At 52.9% G+C, this 21,666-nt stretch overlaps 1 protein-coding gene across 5 annotated transcripts in view; it reads right to left on the bottom strand.

Moving 5' to 3' along the window:
• Nucleotides 1-21,666, bottom strand: part of CEP112 (centrosomal protein 112) — a 71,213-nt gene that overhangs the window by 22,411 nt on the left and 27,136 nt on the right. For all 5 annotated transcript variants that reach the window (XR_012233012.1, XR_012233011.1, XR_012233013.1 and 2 more), the window contains 4 exons: nt 21,250-21,329; nt 16,809-16,932; nt 9,472-9,579; nt 8,289-8,471 (listed from right to left, as the gene is read on the bottom strand). Coding sequence is in view for 2 of the 5 variants with exons in the window: in XM_073579740.1 (XP_073435841.1) it covers nt 8,289-8,471; nt 9,472-9,579; nt 16,809-16,932; nt 21,250-21,329 (495 nt within the window). In the remaining 3 variants the exon portion in view is untranslated. The remainder of the gene's footprint in view (nt 1-8,288; nt 8,472-9,471; nt 9,580-16,808; nt 16,933-21,249; nt 21,330-21,666) is intronic.

Below are 21,666 nucleotides of genomic sequence, written 5' to 3'. Positions count from 1 at the left end.
AACGGTGCAACCACCGCTCCGCACCACAGTGCTGACAATCTAACGGTGTAACCACCGCTCCGCACCACAGTGCTGACAATCTAACGGTGTAACAACCGCCTCGCACCACAGTGCTGACAATCTAACGGTGTAACAACCGCCTCGCACCACAGTGCTGACAATCTAACGGTGTAACAACCGCCTCGCACCACAGTGCTGACAATCTAACGGTGTAACAACCGCCTCGCACCACAGTGCTGACAATCTAACGGTGTAACAACCGCCTCGCACCACAGTGCTGACAATCTAACGGTGTAACAACCGCCTCGCACCACAGTGCTGACAATCTAACGGTGTAACAACCGCCTCGCACCACAGTGCTGACAATCTAACGGTGTAACAACCGCCTCGCACCACAGTGCTGACAATCTAACCGTGTAACAACCGCCTCGCACCACAGTGCTGACAATCTAACCGTGTAACAACCGCTCCGCACCACAGTGCTGACAATCTAACGGTGTAACAACCGCCTCGAACCACAGTGCTGACAATCTAACGGTGTAACCTCCGCTCCGCACCACAGTGCTGAAACATGGATTTTTGTGAGTACTCACCGTAAAATCCTTTTCTCCGAGACGCTCATTGGGGGACACAGAGACTGTGGGTGTGTGCTACTGCCGTCTGGAGGCCGACACTAAGTATACAAAAAAACAAGTTAGCTCCTCCTCCGCCGCATACACCCTCGCCCCGATAGCGGGCGGAAACCAGTTTAGTGCAAAAGCAGTCGGAAAAGCTGACAGCAAATTAGCCTTACCGCTTAAAATTATATGTCTGAAAAAAGGACCACCCTACGATAAAGAATTATACCAATCAAAAATAAACAAAAGCCAACTGGCTATCAGGGTGGGTGCTGTGTCCCCCAATGAGCGTCTCGGAGAAAGGGATTTTACGGTGAGTACTCACAAAAATCCATGTTTCTCCTTTGTCTCATTGGGGGACACAGAGACTGTGGGACGTCCCAAAGCAGTCTCTGGGTGGGAGCAACTCATCAATCCACACCGCATGCCTACCTGTTTAAAGGTGTGCCACTGCTGCCTGGAGAATTTTCCTACCCAGGCTCGCATCCGACGAAGCCTGCGTATGTACGTTGTAATGTTTAGAGAACGTGTGCAGGCTTGACCACGTTGCCGCCTTGCATACCTGCTCTGCCGAAGCCTGATGCCGAAGCGCCCAAGAGGCACCCACTGCACGAGTCAAGTGCACCCTTATTCCAGATGGAACCGGCGCACCTCTAATACGGTAAGCCTCCTGAATAGTAAGGCGAATCCATCTGGCTATGGTCGACCGTGAGGCTGCGAGCCCCTTCCTGCGCCCTTCGGGAATCACAAACAACGAGTCTGTCTGGCGAAAAGGTGCTGTTCTCAACACATACCTCCTGAGGGCCCTCACCAGGTCCAGCGTGTGGAGCGCCTTCTCAACTCTGTGTACTGGGGCTGGACAAAATGAAGGCAAAACGATGTCCTCATTAATATGGAACGAGGACACCACCTTCGGCAGGAACGGCGGAGGTGGTCTCAAGACTACCTTATCCTTAAAAAAGGTCAAAAACGGCGCTTTACAGGATAGGGCTGCCAATTCCGAGACCCGCCTAATAGAGGTTATCGCTACCAAAAACACGACCTTCCTGGTAAGGTATGGCAATCCGACCTCCTGCAATGGCTCAAAAGGAGCTTCCTGCAGGGCACCCAGCACCAGATTAAGGTTCCAGGCGTCTAAGGGAGCTCTAAAGGGGGGCACTAAATGCGAGACCCCCTGAATGAATGTCTTGACCTGCATAATGCTAGCGATCTTTCGCTGGAACAGGACAGACAAGGCCGAGATCTGTCTCCTCAGGGAACTCGGGGCCAAACCTGCGTCCAGGCCTGACTGCAGAAAAGCCAGAATGTTGGGGACCGAGAAGGACAAAGGCGCAACCCCGTGCTCTCGACACCAGAGAAAGAAAACCTTCCAAGTACTATGATAGATCCTCGCCGAGGCCGGCTTCCGGGCGTTCACCATCGTGGCCACCACCTCACGCCCAAACCCCGCCTGGGTCAGAACCCAGGATTCAACGGCCATGCCGTCAAACACAGGGCCCCTAAGTTCGGGTGGCAGATCGGCCCCTGGGACAGTAAGTCTGGCCGTTCCGGTAGACGCCATGGCACGTCTGCGAGGAGCTGTACTAGATCCGCGTACCAAGTTCGACGGGGCCAGTCTGGAGCCAGCAGAATTGCCGGAACCCTCTCTATCTTGATCTTCCTGATTACCCTCGGGAGAAGAGGCAGAGGAGGAAACAGGTATGGGAGCCGAAACTGGCTCCATGGAAAAACCAACGCATCCGCTGCAATTGCTCGCGGGTCCTGAGACCGGGCAACAAACCTGCCCACCTTGGCGTTCTCCCTGGAGGCCATCAGATCCACGTCCGGAGTTCCCCACCGTTGGCAAATCTGCTGGAAAATCTCGGGGTGCAGGGACCATTCTCCGGCCACGACCCCCTGCCGACTCAGGAAATCTGCTGCCCAATTTTCCACGCCTGGTATATGAACCGCTGAGATTACTGAGTGGTGCCTCTCGGCCCAACGGAGTACATGTTCTATCTCGCGCATGGCTGCCCTGCTGCGCGTGCCTCCCTGGTGATTCACGTACGCCACTGCCGTGGCGTTGTCTGACTGGACCCTGACTGGGCGACCCACTAGCCAGTGCTGAAAATGCTGCAACGCCAACCGCACTGCTCGAATCTCCAACAAGTTGATCGGCAGAAGAGTCTCCTGGGGGGACCACTGCCCCTGCGCTGTGTGATGACGAAACACTGCTCCCCAGCCGAAAAGACTCGCGTCGGTTGTGACCACCAACCATTGATCTGGAGGAAAGGGTTTCCCCTGAAGGAGAGAGGAGTCGCGCGTCCACCATTGAAGTGCCCGCCGGACCTGAAGAGACAACCTGCACTGATGATCCAGGGAGAACGGACTCCTGTCCCATGCTGCTAAAAGAGCATGCTGCAGGGGTCGAAGATGAAACTGCGCAAACGGAATTGCTTCTATTGCTGCTACAATCCTCCCTAGAACCCTCATCCCAAATCGAATCGTGTGAGGGCCTGGCAGCTGAAGACTCCAAACTCCCTGCCGGAGCGCCTGGGCCTTGTCTTGAGGGAGAATTACCAACCCTTGGGAAGTGTCGAAAATCATCCCTAGGAATGGAATCCTCTGAGCCGGGGTAAGAGATGATTTCTTCCCATTGACTAACCATCCCAGACGGGATAGAGTATCCAGCGTGATGCTGACATTCTCCTCGCATGCTTGAAAGGACGGCCCTTTCACTAAAAGGTCGTCCAAGTATGGCAGCACTACTATGCCCCGAGAATGAAGAATGGCCATAACGACCGCCATCACCTTCGTGAATACCCTGGGTGCCGTGGCCAACCCGAACAGCAGAGCCACAAACTGGAAATGCCGGCCATTGATCGCAAAACGAAGGAACTTCTGATGCGGGGGAAAAATAGGGATGTGCAGGTAGGCATCCTGAACATCGATTGAGGCCAAATATTCTCCCTGTTCCATGGCCGATATCACTGACCGGAGGGATTCCATCCGAAAGTGCCTGACTCTGATGAACCTGTTTAGGAGCTTTAGGTCCAAAACCGGTCTTACTGTTCCGTCCTTCTTGGGGACCGCGAACAGGTTGGAATAAAATCCCTGGGCCTCTTCGCCCTCTGGTACCGGGACAATGACCCCGTTGCACAAAAGACTCCTGATGGCACCTAGCAACGCCTCTGCCCGGGATTCCGATTTGGGAAGCCGGGAATGAAAAAATCTCTTTGGGGGGGTGTCCAATAAACTCTATCTTGTACCCAAATGACACCAATTCCGCCACCCATGCGTCGTGTGCCACCTTGACCCAGACGTGGCGGAACCTGAGCAGACGACCGGCCTACTCTGCTGTCCTCGGGTACCTGATGCCTCAAGTCATTTTGCTGAGGGCCTCTGGGACCTAGCTCCCCTTGACCTGGGTGGACGGCCCCGCATCCTCCCCAGCGGGTTGGCTCTATACGTGACCTGGCGCTCTCTGTCTTGGTTGTGACGAGCTGGGGCAGTAGAACCGGCCGCTGTTGCCCATCCTGGGGCGCAAAATGCTCGAAAGCGCGCCTGCGGTTGACGAAAGGGCGGTCTACTCTTCTGCTGTGGGAGAAAGCTACTCTTTCCCCCTGTGGCATCTGAAATAAGCTTGTCTAGCTTCTCTCCAAAAAGCCGATTACCCTGAGATGGCAGGGACGTTAACGATTTTTTAGAAATCGAATCAGCCCGCCATAGCCTGAGCCACAAGGCTCTCCTAATGGCGATAGCGTTTGCTGCCGCTAGCGCCGCGCAATTAGCCGCATCCAAGGATGCATTAATTAGATAGTCACTTGCCATCGCGATCTGATTTGCTATCTCAGACACCTCTACCGGCAAGTCTCTGTCTTGGAGGACTCTATTCAAAGATTCTGACCACGACATCATGGCCTTGACCACCCATGTTGCTGCGAATGAAGGCAAAAGCGCTGATCCCGATGCCTCATACACCGAGCGGGCTAAACCTTCTATGAGCCGATCCGTGGGGTCCTTAATGGAAGAACCACTAGGCACCGACAACAACGATCTTGAGGCCAGGCGTGACACTGGGGGATCCACAATCGGAGATTCCGCCCAACTTTTACAGAACTCTGGTGCAAACGGGTACCTCGTCTCTAGCGTTTTTTGTCCTGAAAAACGCTTGTCTGGGCGTTCCCTGTGCCGCTGCACCGTGTCCTCGAATTCTGGATGAGTGCTAAACACCCTATGTGGGCGCCTGGCCTTCTTAAAAGATATCTTATGCCCTGCGGTCAGGGAGACATCCTCCTCAATACCAAGAGTTTGATTGACGGCCTCAATGAGACTGTCTACCGTCTCCCGACACCCGGGGGTATCCAGATCCAAGGATTCCTGCCTGTCCTCATCCGAACTTTGCTCGCTCCCAGACAATGGTGACGGTGAGCGAGACGCCGCACTCACGGATGCCGAAGCACCGGAGGGGCCCAGAGACGCCATATGGGCTCTTTCCCTGTACGTCTCCTTAGAGAGGGTGTGGCCCCTGCAGGCCGGCGGCTCATGTGAGGTGGATGAACCCTCCCAAACCGGTGAGCCGTTGTCTCTACCCCTATCCGGGGCCTGAAGGGTCTCGATCGCCTTCGTAAGTGAAGCCATAGACCGAGACAGTGATAACGCCCATTCCGGGGGATCCGACCCCCTGGGCTCCGTTGGAGGGGAGGGCTCCTGGGCGCGTTCGGAACTACAGGCCTCACATATTTTAATAGTCTGTGCTCGCGGGAACACAGCCCCACAGGAAACGCATGCAGTATAAAGGAAAGTGTGTTTCTTCCCCTTTCCAAAAAACGGCCAGAAAAATCTTTTTTTTTTTTTATATCATACAGGGGTATGAGGAGAAGGAGGACAACCTGCCCTAGTGTGGCCAAGACGGGGTCGCACTTACCCGGGCTCCTGCTGTCTCCCCGTGCTCCTGTGCTGCTGCTGCTCGCTCCCAGCTGCTGGTCTCCCTGGGTAGGCTGCGATGCTTCCTGACCGCGGCCTACCCCATCCTGAAGCCGGGGCCTCCATTTTATCCAGCGCCCGCCCAGTACCCGGGGGCGGCGCTGGAACTGACGTCGAGTCGGGGGGCTGGCGCCGGATCTGACGTCACGTGGGGGGCGGGGGCCTCCCCCCGCGGCCTAGGCCGAAGCCGCGGGCTAAATTTGAGCCCTGCCCGCCCGCCGGAGCTGGAACTCTATTTGGCGCCTCACCTACCGCGCGCGCTCCTTCCCCAGCCTGGCCACTGCAGAGAGACGTGGCAGGCTGACAGGAAGGAGGGGACAACGACCGCCGAGGATCTGCTGCCCAAGGAAAGTGCGGGGGCCTCTTGCTCTGCCCACAGGCAGGAGAGGGGAGCCGGCTAGAGCATCTGGAGTGTTGGCCACGACCCCTGCCGTCGCAGCCCTGGCCTGGAACATCCCGCTGCCCAGGAGCCCTTCTTACCCTGAGGTAACCCGTCTTCGGACGGTGCAGGCACCCTAGCTCCGTTCGCCTCGTCTGGGCGAGGAGAGGGACCGTCCGCCACCACGCAGTACCGCCGCCTAGCGTTGGTGTCGCAGTGGGGCCGCACAGACTAGTCTTGTGCCTCTGTGCAAGCCCATGGTTTCGCTACCTAGGGGTGGACAGGGCTAAGTCTGGCCTATTGTCCCACGTCGCGGGAGAGGAAACGTGGAGGGACACTCGCACGTGGTCGCCCGTTGATGGTTTGGGGAAATCGGATCCTTTCAATAGGATGCGTTGCCCCTGTCATATCTTCTCAAAATAAAAAAGAAAAAATAGATGTCTGGGGAAAAGTCCCAGAGATGTCCCTCGGTGCGGGAAAGGATACGCGGAGGCGATACTCGCGCGTGCTCGCCCCCGTTGATGGTTGGGGGAGATCGGGTCCGTCGCCCCTGTCTCCTCTTCATAGCAAGAAAAAGTTAAAAAAAAAAAAAAAATAGTCTGGAGAGACCCAGACTGCGTGTGCCTCCATCAGACACTAAGCAAAAAACTGGTTTCCGCCCGCTATCGGGGCGAGGGTGTATGCGGAGGAGGAGCTAACTTGTTTTTTTGTATACTTAGTGTCGGCCTCCAGACGGCAGTAGCACACACCCACAGTCTCTGTGTCCCCCAATGAGACGAAGGAGAAAATCTAACGGTGCAACCACCAATACAGCGCTTCGGTTGAGACGCAGATCTCGGTGACGGATCACATGATGGGCGGCGAGGCTTTGAGGATCAAAACTTGTCTTTTTCAAAGTTACGCCGGCGCTGTGATGTTGCAGTTTCCATGGTAACCACAGACTCGCCGGCACGGTGACAGCATCCTCTGCTTTTTTACATGAGGCATGGACTGTAGGGTAAACAGACTGCAGTGGTGGTTTTAGGGCTCTAAATGTGTGGGAGTCCGTGTTAAGAGCCCGCGGGATCAGCCCCGTCGCTGTCCATCCTGCCCCCTATCAGACCCCGTCACTGTCCATCCTGCCCCCCGATCAGACCCGTCGCTGTCCATCCTGCCCCCAATCAGAACCGTCACTGTCCTTGCTGCCCCCGATCAGAATCGTCACTGTCCATCCTGTGTGATGTCATTGTTAATAGAATCTAGGAGGAGGCCAGGTGAGGTCAGAACAGAATCTAGGAGGAGGAGGCAGGCAAGGTGGACAGGATCTAGGAGGAGGAGGCCAGGCGAGGCATGGACAGAATCCAGAAGGAGTAGGCCAGGAGAAGCGTGACAGGATCTAGAAGGAGGAGGCCATGCGAGGCCGAGGCGTGGACAGGATCTAGAAGGAGGAGGCCAGGCGAGGCGTGGACAGGACCTAGAAGGAGGAGGCCAGGCGTGAACAGGATCTAGGAGGAGGCCAGGCGAGGTAAGAACAGGATTTAGAAGGAGGAGGCCCCCCGAGGCAAGGAGAGGAGGCCTGCCGAGGCATGGACAGGATCTAGAAGGAGGAGGCCAGGCAAGTACAGGATATAGGAGGAAGAGGCCAGGTGAGGAATGGACAGGATCTAACAGGAGGCCAGGCGATGCGTGGACAGAATCTAGGAGGAGGAGGCCAGGCGAGGCGTGGACAGAATCTAGGAGGAGGAGACCAGGCAAGGACAGGATGTAGGAGGAGGAGGGCAGGCAAGGATCTAGAAGAAGGACAGGCGAGTTCAGGCAAGGTGTGAACATGTCCGTTCTAACATCTCCTGGCTCTGGTCACCACCGCTGCACCGCCCGTAATCAGAGGATGTGCCGGGGGTCTTACACCCTCACACGGCAGTGTATATTCCGGATGAACCACTCGCTCGCATTATCAGTGTGCGTGGCTCTGCCGTCTCCAGGCCTCGCATTGGGGTCTCCATAGCCAGGAGCCATATGGAGGGTATGACAGGGCTTTGTCCTGGCTGACAGCGTGCATCAAACAAGCCCCCAGCATGGGACAACTGGGAGAAGTGGCTTCCAACAGGGTAGCAAAGATGGATCCATCCAATATTATCCTAATCCGGCGGGGACGAAGAGTGGCGCAGACTGGGCCCCTGAACCTGAAAGGTGGGGACTGGCACTGAGCTCTAGCAGAACACATCTCAGAGAAGATGGTGGCACACCCTGCAATATGGACACGGTGTAGAAGCAGCGGCACACCCTGTGGCGCGCACACGGTGTAAGAACGGCAGAACACACTGCGGTGCACACTATGGCAGTGTTACCTGTGCGTCTCGTTGCCTCCAGGCTTGTGCCTTCTTCTCATGCTCTGTCATGGCATCCTGCAGCTGCCGCTCCAGCCGCTGGATCTCCTGCTCATGCTCCTGGACCCGGCCGTCTCTCTCAGCACTATGCTGCTGGTGGATGCGGCTCTTCTCTTGCTCGTGCTCCAGCTTGAGCTCTACCATCTGATTGGACAAAGAATACGGATCAGTCTTGCCTCCCCCCCGATACACCCAACAAACGATGCTCTGCAGAGAGGTCAGTGGTGTAATAATCTGCAGATATATCACTATGTATCTGTCAGGAGGTGGAGGAGCGATGCTCTGCAGAGAGGTCAGTGGTGTAATAATCTGCAGGATATGTCACTATGTATCTGTCAGGAGGTGGAGGAGTGATGCTCTGCAGAGAGGTCAGTGGTGTAATAATCTGCAGGATATATCACTATGTACTGTATCTGTCAGGAGGTGGAGGAACGATGCTCTGCAGAGGTCAGTGGTGTAATAATCTGCAGATATATCACTATATATGTGTCAGGAGGTGGAGGAGCGATGCTCTGCAGAGAGGTCAGTGGTGTAATAATCTGCAGGATATGTCACTATGTATCTTTCAGGTGGTGGAGGAGTGATGCTCTGCAGAGAGGTCAGTGGTGTAATAATCTGCAGGATATATCACTATGTATCTGTCAGGAGGAGGAGCGATGCTCTGCAGAAAGGTCAGTGGTGTAATAATCTGCAGGATATATCACTATGTACCTGTCAGGAGGTGGAGGAGTTATGCTCTGCAGAGAGGTCAGTGGTGTAATAATCTGCAGATATATCACTATGTATCTGTCAAGAGGTGGAGGAGCGATGCTCTGCAGAGAGGTCAGTGGTGTAATAATCTGCAGATATATCACTATGTATCTGTCAGGAGGTGGAGGAGTTATGCTCTGCAGAGAGGTCAGTGGTGTAATAATCTTTAGGATAAGTGTGCGGCAGTGATGGTCTGTGTCCGCTATGGGAGGACTTGAGCACATTATCTCTACAGTCAATGGCTGTCATACTCCAGTCAAATCCAGAGCTGCACTCACTGGGTTCCCTGAGCTCGCAGAATGTGCCATTAGTATCAGGAGCAGAGCAGAAGTGCGAGCGCAGCTATAGATGTGACACAGGAACTGGGTGTGGAGCCTCGCCGTCAGACACTCACCTGCTGTGCGTAGCGCTCCTTCACCTCCTGCAACTGGCGGTTGAACTCCTGGCTCTGCTTCTCGCGGAGGCTCTTGGAACGGTTCAGGTCGACCTCCACCTTCTCCATCTGTGGGAAGAAGCAGAAGGCGACGGCGGCTCACTATCAGGACGGCGGAGAAACAATCATATGGTAGGGGCCACACAATTACATGCATCCTGTGCAAAAGCGGAAGAGGAGGAAAGATGGGGAACACCGGGTGTTACGTGTTACAGAACCACTTAGTACCCAGAATATGTTGTACAGTTATATGTATGTATAATAGGTTCTATGTGAGATGCATGTCCCTAATGCATCAGCATTCCCCTTTTGTCCGCCCTCCCCCCACCTTTGTAATTTCCACAGTAAACATCGGCAGGCTCCGGCCACCTGCGGCTTTTGTAATGTATGTCTGGCCTGCCGCTTTTCTATTGGCCTGCCCTCTGTATCTGTGTGATACATTCTGTGTCCTGTGAGTAAAGTGTTGTCAGACTGGAAATACATGGAGAAGCAGTGATCTTTCATATGCGCCCATGTAAACAGGGAATTCCAGCCAGCGTCATTCATTCAGACTCCAGCCAACGCAGAGTGGACCTCCGAAAACAAGGGGTGGTACTGAAAGAGGTACCCCAGCTTGGTAGACCCCGTTACACTGGTGGTAGCCAGCGGGATATGATACCCCTTCTACACGAGGAAAGGAATGAATGGAAAACAACTACCAGAAGTTAAAGAGGACTACATTAAAAGATCTGGTGGAAGCCCGAGGGTTGATCGCCAGCCACAAAACAAAAGCGGATTTGATAGCAGCCATCATGGAACACGACAGTGCAGCGCCCCCCAATGTGAACGTGGAGGAGACCGAATTCCAGAGGGAGGTAAAGAACAGACTGGCGTTCTATGGCCCAACCCTGCAGTAGAGATCATACGAGAGGTGATGGCTGATGTGCGTACTGATCTGAAGGAAAAGATGGCCGAGCGGACCAGGATAGAGCTAGCCAAGATGGAGATGGCAGAGCAGACCAAAGTGGAGCTGGCCAAGATGGAGATGGCAGAGCGGAGAGAGGAGAGCCAGCGAGCAGGGGGAGCTCTGGCCTTCGACCAGGTACCTTCAACAGTAAGCCACAAAAAGATCCAGTATAATGCCTTCCGACAGTTGGGGGAGGTGGAGGAAGACATTGATGGTTTTCTGCCGGACTTTGAGCGGCAGTGTGCCCTTCATTAAGTGAAGCCGGAGGAACGGGTTCAGATTCTGGCCAGCAAGCTGACAGGCCGGGCAGCAGACGCCTATCGCACGGTACCTGATGAGGACTGTATGGTCTATGAGCGGATAAAAGAAGTGATCTTGGCCCGGTATGCGCTGACACCAGAGGCATACCGCCAAAAGTTCCGCGGACTTATAAAACGCGTAACCGATACCCACGCTGAATGGGCCTGTAAATTACAGCGGTCACTGCTACAGTGGGTGCAAGGGAGCCAAGAAACCACTAAAGAGGACGCCCTCCAGCTCATCCTGTTAGAACGATTCTTTAATGAACACAGGAATGGCTTCGGGACAGGCGGCCAACGACTCTTGAGGAAGCCGCTCGTCTGGCCAATGAACATCATGATGCCAGGAGGCCGCAGCAGTTGTCCGGATCAAAGGTGGTCACTAGGGGCCCGCCCATGGACCTGGAGGGCCCCAAACCACCGAAGATTGTAGGGGGACCAGCTAGAAACCCGGCATACAACAGTCCCCCTGGGGCGCGATGCCACACCTGCCGTCAGCTGGGCCACCTGCAAAGACAATGCCCCAACCGGACTCAGCATACCCAGTGGCTAAAGGCGGGAACAGCTACCTTCAGCCAGGCTGCTGTACACTGCTACCAAGGCGAAGCTGACCCGGCATTGGGGGCTACGACTAACCAAGGGGAGGAAGAGATGGAGGAAGTGCTGCATGAAGTAGACCCCGTGCAGGCAGCCCGGGCAGATAATTGACAACAGCATCGACAGGTCGTGTGGGTTAATGGGAAACGTATGCAGGGACTAAGAGATTCCGGGGCAACTTTGACCCTTGTGAAGCCTCATCTTGTCAGGGAGAAGACGGACCGGACAGAGGCAGTCCGTGTAGCAGGGGGAGCTATACATCGACTACCCACTGCCAGGATTCACCTGAACTGGGGAGTCGGGGAAGGCTTTGTTGTGGTCGGCTTGATGGAGGATTTGCCTGCAGACGTCTTGCTGGGAAATGACTTGGGGCCCATGTTGTCTGCATTCTCGGTGGCCCTGTGAAGGGTTAAAACTAAAATCAAAGCTGAAGTTTCGTTTTATCCATTCTCTGAAGGTTTCGTTTCTTCATTTTTGTTGCTGTAAGATAAATTTTTATAATTGGCATCGGCTGTTATGAAACCAGACTGTTCCCATCAGGTGCAAGATATGGGAGGCGGGAGTGTAAAACTCTGAAGAATATGCCATTATACTACTTTCTACGCTATTTAGGTACGGACATATATGCAGTTCCGGTGTTCTTGCAATATTATTGGCTTACAAAGTGAAGCATTACCATGATGTTATTGGTAGTTGAGAACCTTGCATAATTAAGCAAAATATTATAAAAGAAGTGACTAAAATAAAGGGGCTTAGTGATCTGCCTTGATCCTCCTGTACAGAGACCCCGTCTCCGTGTGGTCATTTGAGTTGCTAGCAACACTGGAATAATTTGGAAATCACTGGCTCAACCGTGAAGGGTTAATTTAGCCCTCCCTAAATAGCTACGACGACAGCCCCTCTGGCTGAGACCTATCCTGTGACCACCCGGAGACAAGCTCGAGCTGCGGAGGCGGAATCACACTCAGAGGAGGCCCAGGTAAGACATCCCAGCCCTACACGTATCCCCATAGCCAGACACATTTCTTGGGCCACCCCAGATGAATTTAAGAGGGAGTTACTTGAGGATCCTTCATTAGAGGGATATCGTGGGAAGGCACAGGAGGGGAGAGGAGTACTGGAAGGGGAACAGTTTGTATGGAAGCAGGGACTCCTCTACCGGATCACAGAGCAGCACCACACAGGGATGAGCCCCACTATAAAACAACAGCTGGTAGTTCCCAAGAAGTATAGGCAGGAGCTACTGCGAATCTCTCATGACATACCCTTGGCCGGGCACTTCGGCGTCAGTCGCACCAGGCATTGTCTGACACAAAACTTCTTTTGGCCGGGGGTAACCTATGATGTTCGTCAGTACTGCCAGACCTGTGACAGTTGTCAGCGCATTGGCAAGAGGGGGGATCGATGCAAGGCCAAATTACGGCCCCTCCAAATTGTGGAGGAACCATTTAGCCAAGTAGCGTTCGATCTGATAGGGCCGTTAACCAAACCCAGTCCGTCCGGGAAAAAGTATATATTGACAGTGGTAGATTATGCCATACGGTATCCAGAGGCGATCGCGTTACCTAACATACTGGCAGAGACGGTGGCGGCCGCCCTGCTCCAGATGTTCTCACGGGTTGGATTTCCCCGGGAGATTATCTCGGACCAGGGTACCCAGTTTACAGCAGAGGTGACCAACCAACTGTGGAAGCTGTGCGGCGTAAAGTCCATTAGAAGCGCTCCATATCACCAGCAAACCAATCGGTTGTGTGAACGTTTTAGCGGAAGATTAAAACAACTCATTGGGACTTTTACCAGGACCTACAGGGACTGGGAGAAATTCTTGCCACACCTCCTGTTTGCCTATCGGGAAGTGCCCCAAGAATCCACGGGGTTCTCCCCGTTCGAGCTGGTATATGCGAGACGGGTAAGGGGACCCCTAGACTTAGTGCTAGAACACTGGGAAGGGGAGGGCCTCATAGAAGGGGTACCTATTGTACCCTATGTGCTGGAATTCCGGGACCGCCTACAGGAGCTGACTCAGGCTGTACGTGAGAACATGCAGGCGACCCAGCGGTGCCAGCGCATATGGTACGATCGGAGGGCCAGAGAGCGCACTTTGGAAATAGGACAGAAGGTCCTGGTGTTAGAGCCCACTAAGCAGAATAAGTTTCAAGCTGCATGGCAGGGGCCCTACCAGGTAGTGGGGGAAATAGCCGACACAACCTATAATGTCGCCGATTGTGACGACCCCAGGGTTATCCGCATGTTCCACGTGAATATGCTGAAGCCCTACCGGGAGCGCCCTGGAGGTAGTGGCCATCTGTGCACCTGAAGCAGAGGATTTAGCTGGACTTCCCTTGCCGGATGTCTTAGGGGAAAGGACTCAGTCTAAAACATGGGACCAGGTACACTTGGGTGAAGACCTAGGCCCCCGGGAGACAGCAGGTGGAGACGTTGTTGAGGCAGCGACAGAGGATGTTTTCAGAGAGACCAGGGTACACTCGCCTGGCACAACACAAGGTTGAGACCCAGGATCAGACCCCCCTGCGACAAAACCCCTTCCGCGTCCCTGAGTCTGTACGAGAGGGGATGTGACAAGAGATACAAGAGATGCTGCGTTTAGGGGGTCATTGAAGAGTCAGATAGTCCCTGGGCATCCCCCGTAGTGTTAGTGCCCAAGAAGGATGGGACTACACGGTTTTGTGTAGACTATCGTAAGCTCAATGAGAAAACAGTGACGGATGCACACCCCATGCCGCGTGTGGATGAGTTGTTAGACCGGCTGGCGGGAGCAAAGTATCTGACCACCATCGATCTATGCAAAGGCTACTGGCAGATTCCCCTTAGTCCTGACGCTATTCCCAAGTCGGCATTTGTCACCCCGTTTGGCTTATTCCAGTTTCGAGTTATGCCATTTGGGATGAAGAATGCCCCTGCGACCTTCCAGAGGCTGGCTGACCGGCTTCTGGATGGTCTCCAGGACTATGCTTGTGCCTACCTGGATGACATCGCCATCTACAGTGCGACATGAGAAGAGCATCTAAATCACCTAGAGACAGTATTGGACAGGATCCATCAGGCTGGAATCACCCTGAACCCAAACAAGTGTCACGTGGGCAAAGCAGAGGTTCAGTATTTAGGGCATTGGGTGGGAAGTAAGAAACAGCGACCAGAACCAGCCAAGATTGAGGCCATAGCCAAATGGCCCATCCCACGCACTAAAACCCAGGTCATGGCATTTCTAGGGACAGCGGGGTATTACAGGAAATTCGTTCCCAATTACAGCAGCGTAGCCAAGCCCCTCACTGATTTGACCCGTAAGAACCAACCCCGCCAGGTAACCTGGACCTCAGAGTGTGAGGAAGCCTTCCGCCAACTAAAGGACGCCCTCACCAATACCCCTGTATTGGCCGCACCCGATCCAACTAAACGTTTCCTGGTTCACACAGACGATTCTATGTTTGGATTGGGGGCAGTACTGAGCCAAGTCGGGCCGAACGGCCAAGAACACCCGGTAGCTTACCTGAGTCGGAAACTACTGCCCCGTGAAATAAGCTATGCGGCCATCGAGGAGTGCCTGGCGGTAGTATGGGCACTCAAAAAGTTGCAACCATATTTGTATGGACGACAGTTTTCCCTCCTAACGGACCATAATCCCCTAGTCTGTCTTAATCGGGTCTCTGGAGACAACGCCAGATTGCTGCGGTGGAGTTTAGCCCTACAACCTCTGGACTTCACCATCCACCACAGACCCGGCAAACAAAACGGTAACGCCGATGGACTAAGTCGACAAACAGAACTTGTACCAACCCCATAAACTTCGGTCATCCCCAAACCGATCCGTTGAGGATCAGACTGTGTATGCCGATCGCGTCGCTGAAAAGGGGGAGCGGTGTTACGTGTTACAGAACCACTTAGCACCCACAATATGTTGTGCAGTTATATGTATGTATAATAGGTTCTATGTGAGATGCATGTCCCTAATGCATCAGCATTCCCCTTTTGTCCGCCCTCCCCCCACCTTTGTAATTCCCACAGTAAACATCGGCAGGCTCCGGCCACCTGCGGCTTTTGTAATGTATGTCTGGCCTGCCGCTTTTCTATTGGCCGGCCCTCTGTATCTGTGTGATATATTCTGTGTCCTGTGAGTAAAGTGTTGTCAGACTGGAAATACATGGAGAAGCAGTGATCTTTTATATGCTCCCATGAAAACAGGGAATTCCAGCCAGCGTCATTCATTCAGACTCCAGCCAACGCAGAGCGGACCTCCGAAAACACGGGGTGGTACTGAAAGAGGTACCCCAGCTTGGGTAGACCCCGTTACACCGCCATCCCGACCGCCGCCCCGCCATCCCGACCGAAGAACCGCCATCCCTCCATAAGATCCCCTGCATGTATATGGTGGTCGGGACATATGACTGTCAGCAAAGCTGAGAGTGCATGTGTATGGGGGGCGTAAGAGATGACTGTCAGCATAGCTGACCGTGCACGTGTATGGGGGCCGGGAGAGATACCAGTCAGCAGAGCTGAGTGTGCATGTGTATGGGGGCCGGGAGAGATACCAGTCAGCAGAGCTGAGTGTGCATGTGTATGGGGGCCAGGAGAGATGATAGTCAGCAGTGTTGAACATGTATGTGTATGGGGCTGGCGGAGATGAAAGTCAGCAGAGCCGAGCGTGCATGTGTATGAGGGCTGGGAGAGATGACAGCAGAGCTGAGCGTGCATGTGTATGGGGGCCAGGAGAGATGAAAGTCAGCAGAGTCGAGCGTGCATGTGTATGAGGGCCGGGAGAGATGACAGCAGAGCTGAGCGTGCATGTGTATGAGGGCCAGGTGAGATGACAGCAGAGCTGAGCGTGCATGTGTATGAGGGCCAGGTGAGATGAAGGTCAGCAGAGCAGAGCATGCATGTGTATGGGGGCTGGGAGAGATGATAGTCAGCAGTGTTGAACATGTATGTGTATGGGGCTGGCGGAGATGAAAGTCAGCAGAGCCGAGCGTGCATGTGTATGGGGGCCAGGAGAGATGAAAGTCAGCAGAGCGGAGCATGCATGTGTATGGGGGCCGGGAGAGATGACCGTGAGCAGAGTGGAGCATGAATGTGTACGGGAGCCAAGAGAGATGACAGTCAGCAGAGCCGAGTGTGCATGTGGGGACCACCACGGCGGCCATCGGGGCTCATGATTTGGGGGAACATGACAAGTTGGGGGGCTGACAGGAGATGCTGATCTGCACAATCAGCGGCTCTCACCCGATGCGGCCGGATCTCTGGGTGGTATCTTATGTGCAAGGCAAGCATGATTCTGGGGCAGGAGGACGTCTGCCCAATGCTGCCACTGATCGCAGCTACTGATCGCTGCTGAGCTGGAATCTCTCCTCAGTGATGGTATTAGCTAAATCCAGGACCAGCAACTAACCCGCTGGATAATAAGCACACAATCTAAGCCCCGCCCCACAGCCACCATGCTTTACCTGCTCCTTCATCTCGCCGTACGCCTTCTCCGTGTTGCGCTCCACCTGACGTTTGAACTCGTCTGTGGCCTCCGCCTGCAGCCGCTGCATCTCCGTTAGTCGACTCAGCTGCTCCTCCCGATCCCTGCAAAACAGCAGCATTATACTCCGGAGCTGCACTCACAGAACATTCTCAGCATCTATGAGAATGCTCGGACAAATTGCCATCTTGTATAATCATGACCAAAAGTGATGGCACCCCTGAAATTGCCCCAGAAGATGACGTATCCCCCCAGAACATTGTCACATTCCCCCGCGTTTCTTATTCTCAGGTTTAATCCTTTCCTGTTTATTGGAACAACACAAAAAACTGAGGAAAAAAAGGCAAATTGAAGAAACCCTACAACAGTCAGGACACAATTGTTGGCGCCTTCAGGTCAATATTTGGTTGCACACACTCAAAGCACCCAGTTCCAGAGTCAGCAAAACATCTGTGACCCTCCACCATGTCTGACTGTAGGTAATAATAATCTTTATATAGCACCAACATATTCCGCAGCGCTTTACAGTTTAACAGTTTCAAACACAACAGTCATAAGTAACAACTTTAACAATACAATAATTAAAGCAAAATAAGACGACCCTGCTTGTGAGAGCTTACAATCTACAATGAGGTGAGGGAGATACAAAGTACAGGGGTGTATTTACAATGATGGTCCTGCCATCTTGAGGGAGTGGGGGATAGAGATGGTGAATGGGCTACCCACGCACACTTACACATAAAACGACTTTGATTAGTGAACGTGATAGGCCGCTTTGAACAAATGTGTTTTGAGGGAGCACCTAAAACTGTGCAAATTGTGGATAGTCCTAATTTCTTGGGGTAGAGCATTCCAGAGGATTGGCGCAGCACGGGAGAAGTCTTGGAGTCGGGAGTGGGAGGTACGGATTAGTGCAGAGGTTAGTCGAAGGTCGTTTGCAGAGGGCAGCGATCGACTAGGCCAAAAGACAGAAATGAGGGAGGAGATGTAAGGGGGTGCCGCACTGTGGAGAGCTTTGTGGATGAGAACAAGTACTTTGAATTGGATCCTATAATGAATGGGCAGCCAGTGTAATGACTGACGAAGAGCGGACACGTCCGAGTTCCGATTAGCCAGGTGGACGATCCTGGCTGCTGCATTAAGTATGGACTGGAGAGGAGAAAGTCGAGTGAGGGGGAGGCCAATTAATAGAATGTTGCAGTAGTCCAGGCGGGAGTGGATCAAGGGGACAGTGAGGTATTTTATTGTTTCCATGGTGAGAAAAGGGCAGATTCTAGAGATGTTCTTTAGGTGTAAGAGGCAAGAGATTGTATACGGGATGTGAAGGAGAGACTGGTGTCAAACGTAACAACCAGACAGCGCGCCTGCTGCCGGGGTGTTATTATGGTGCCACCCACGGAGATGGAAATGTCAGATTTAGGGAGGTTAGTAGACGGCGGGAGCAGAAGTAGTTCAGTTTTTGAGAGGTTAAGTTTCAGATAGAGAGCGGACATGACGTTGGAGACTGCGGACAGACAGTCACTGGCGTTCTGTAGTACAGCGGGGGTAAGGTCGGGGAATGACGTATATAGTTGTGTGTCATCAGCATAAAGATGGTACCGAAAGCCAAATCTGCTGATGGTCTGTCCAATTGGGGCTGTGTAGAGAAAGAAGAGAAGGGGGCCAAGGACTGAGCCCTGAGGTACCCCGACAGCGAGAGGAAGAGGAGATGATGTGGAACCAGAGAACAAAACACTGAAGGAGCGGTCAGAGAGATAGGAAGAGAACCAGGAGAGAGCGATGTCCGAAATGCCTAGTGACTGGAGCCTAGAGAGTAGGAGATGGTGGTCAACAGTGTTGAAAGCTGCAGATAGGTAGAGAAGAATGAGCAGAGAGTGGTCACCATTACATTTTGCTATAAGGTCATTGGTCACTGATGAGTGCAGTTTCAGTCGAATGTAGGGGGCGGAAGCCAGACTGTAAAGGGTCTAGGGAGTGAGTGGAGCGTTAACGGGTAAGGTGGGAGTAAACTAGGCGCTCCAGGAGTTTAGAGATGAAGGGGAGATTGGAGACTGGTCTGTAGTTGTTTGTGCAGGATGGGTCAAGAGAGGATTTCTTTAATAATGGAGTAATGATGAGTGTTTGAAGGAGGATGGGAAAATGCCCGATGAGAGGGAGAGGTTAAAGATTGTAGTTAGGCGAGTTATGACAACTGGAGAGAGAGACTGGAGGAGATGTTAGGGAATGGGGTCAGAAGTGCATGTAGTCGGACGAGAAGAGAGGACCCTGGAGACTTCGTCTTCTGTGATGGGATCAAATGTGGAGAGTGAGCAAGGGGAAATGCAGGGAGGGATGGGAGTCACAGCACTTGGTGGCTGAGAGAGGATTTCCTGACGGATATTATCTATTTTCTCTATAAAGTGGGAGGCCAGGTCATCAGCACAAATGTCTGAGATAGGGGCTTGTGCTTTCGGCCTGAGGAGGGAGTGAAGGGTGTCAAAAAGTTTCTTGGGGTTGTTGGATAGTGAGGAGATCAGGGTGGTGAAGTACGTCTGTTTGGTGAGGTGATGGGCAGCTTTATAGGTTCTTAACATAAATTTTAAGTGGGTGAAGAAGTCTTGTGGTGTGCAAGTTTTCCTCCATGAGCGTTCAGCACTTCTGGAGCATCGCTGGAGAAGTTGAGTTTGCGGTGTGAGCCAGGGCTGTTTTAATCTGTGCTTGAAGGTTCTGAGGGTGAGGGGCGCTACTTGGTCAAGGGTAGTGGTGTACAGTCAGATCAGGACAGGAAAAAAGAGGAGATTGGGGACAGTGATGAGTGTACGAAGTCTGAAAGTGTATGAGGGTTAATGGCTTGTAGATTTCTGACTGTGTGGTAGGTAGGCGTGTGCTGGGGTGGTGAGGAGTTGTGAGTGTGAAGGAGAGAATGTTGTGGTCAGAGAGGGTAAGCAGTGAGTAATTTAGGTAGGAGATTGAATAGAGCCAGACAAAGACCAGGTCAAGCGTGTTACCTTCTTTGTGCGTTTCAGAGGTTAGGAGCTGTGTGAGGTCTAGAGAAGTGGTTAGTGATAGAAGCTAGAATGCAGATGTGGAAGTGGGGCTGTTAATGGGGATGTTGAAGTCTCCCAGTGTATGGGTTGGTATTTCTGAGGACATGAAGTGCGGCAGTACCGTGCTCTTATTTGTGACCCCCCCCCCACCATGTCAGACTGTAGGTACTGTGTTCTTATCTTTGTAGCCTCATTTTATTTTCGGTACGGTAGAATGTTGTGCTTTACCAAAAAAGCTCTATTTTATCTCATCTGTCCTTAATACACTTTCCCAGAAGGTTTTTAGTTACTCTGTACATTTGGTAAACTGCAGTCTAGCTTCTGTATGGCTCTGTGTCAGCATTGGAGTCCTCCTGGGCACATAGCGTTTCACCCACGTGTGGACGGACACTTGTCGCTGACACTGATGCCCTCTGAGCCTGCACACAGCTAGGATTTCTTTGGACCTTATTGGGGCTTATTCACCATCAGACTATCCTGCGTTACAACCTTTCAACAATTATCTGCCATCCACGTCCATGGAGATTAGCTGTAACGCCGGGGTTGTAAACTTCTAGACTATGTTGTGCACAGTGGACAGCGGACCATCCAAATCTCCAGAGATGGACTTGTAACCCTGAGATTGGTGATCTCAATCCTCAGACAGGTCTCTTCTCCTCTCGATGTTCTCCATGCTTCGTGCGGCACACACAGACACAATGCTTATATCTGCTCTCAGGGGTGATTTCCATAATGCCCACACCTGTTACTTGCCACAGGTGATTGTGAGCGAGCATCACAGGCTGGAAACAAAGGTGTTACCCACAATTTTGGGGCAACAATTCTGTTCGGACCATTTTTGGGGTTTTGTGTGAAATTGTCGCCCATTTGCCTTTCTTTCCCCTCAGTTGTTTGTGTCGTTCCAAAAAACACAAAGGAAATAAACCTGAGAATAAGAAATGCGGGGAATTGTGATAGTGTTCTGGGGGGAGTCGTTATTCTCTGGTGCAATTTCAGGAGTGCCAACACTTTCGGTCATGACTGTAGATCACAGAGTGGAAGAGCGCAGGATACCCGGCAGCACAGAGGATATCAAGGAGTGCACTGATCTTATAGGGGAGCATAAGCTCACAGTGACATAATGAAAGGTGCAGGTCCCCAGCAGCACAGAGTGTATTAGCATGAAGGGATAAGGCTGCAGGCTTTGGATCTGACGAGAGGATAAGCTTAGGTTCGGGTTTCCCGCTGATCCCGGCACTTTGCTGGTGTCTTAGGGTCCGAAGATCGAGGCCATCACCTCCCCAGTAATGGCTGATAACAGGGAGTAATGGACAGTGTACAAGTGGTGCCAATAACAGAGGGCTGGGGATGCTCAGTGGTGCCAGCAGAGGGCCCCGTCGCTCCCTGCACACTTACTGCAGAAGGTTGCACATCTTGCTCAGCTGCCGGGCGCTTTTCTCACTTTCTTCCTCAAGTTTTTTCTGAAGATCATGAACCTGAAGGAAAGGAAGAAACTGACTTTGCAGCTCTGGATGTGAGTGGAGCACGGAATGTGAGTGCAGCACGGGAATGATGCTGCCCAAGATGTGAGCGGAGCGTGGAATGATGCACCTCGGTATGTGAGTGGAGTACAGGATGTGAGTGGAGCACGGGAATGATTCTGCTCAGGATGTGAGCAGAGCACGGGAATTATGCAGCTCGGAATGTGAGTGGAGTACAGGATGCAGCTCAAGCCACGAGGGATCTAATATGAAGCATTAAATCTGGGGGGCCGCACACATGGTGAACAACTGGTGATTATGTGCCAGCAGTTACACTGGGGGGGGGGGGTGT

The sequence above is a fragment of the Dendrobates tinctorius genome, unplaced genomic scaffold (genome assembly GCF_039654945.1).
Source record: "Dendrobates tinctorius isolate UK_male_01 unplaced genomic scaffold, ASM3965494v1 ptg000063l, whole genome shotgun sequence".
In the NCBI taxonomy this organism is placed as follows: domain Eukaryota; kingdom Metazoa; phylum Chordata; class Amphibia; order Anura; family Dendrobatidae; genus Dendrobates; species Dendrobates tinctorius.
This window is presented reverse-complemented; position numbering and strand designations above follow the sequence as displayed.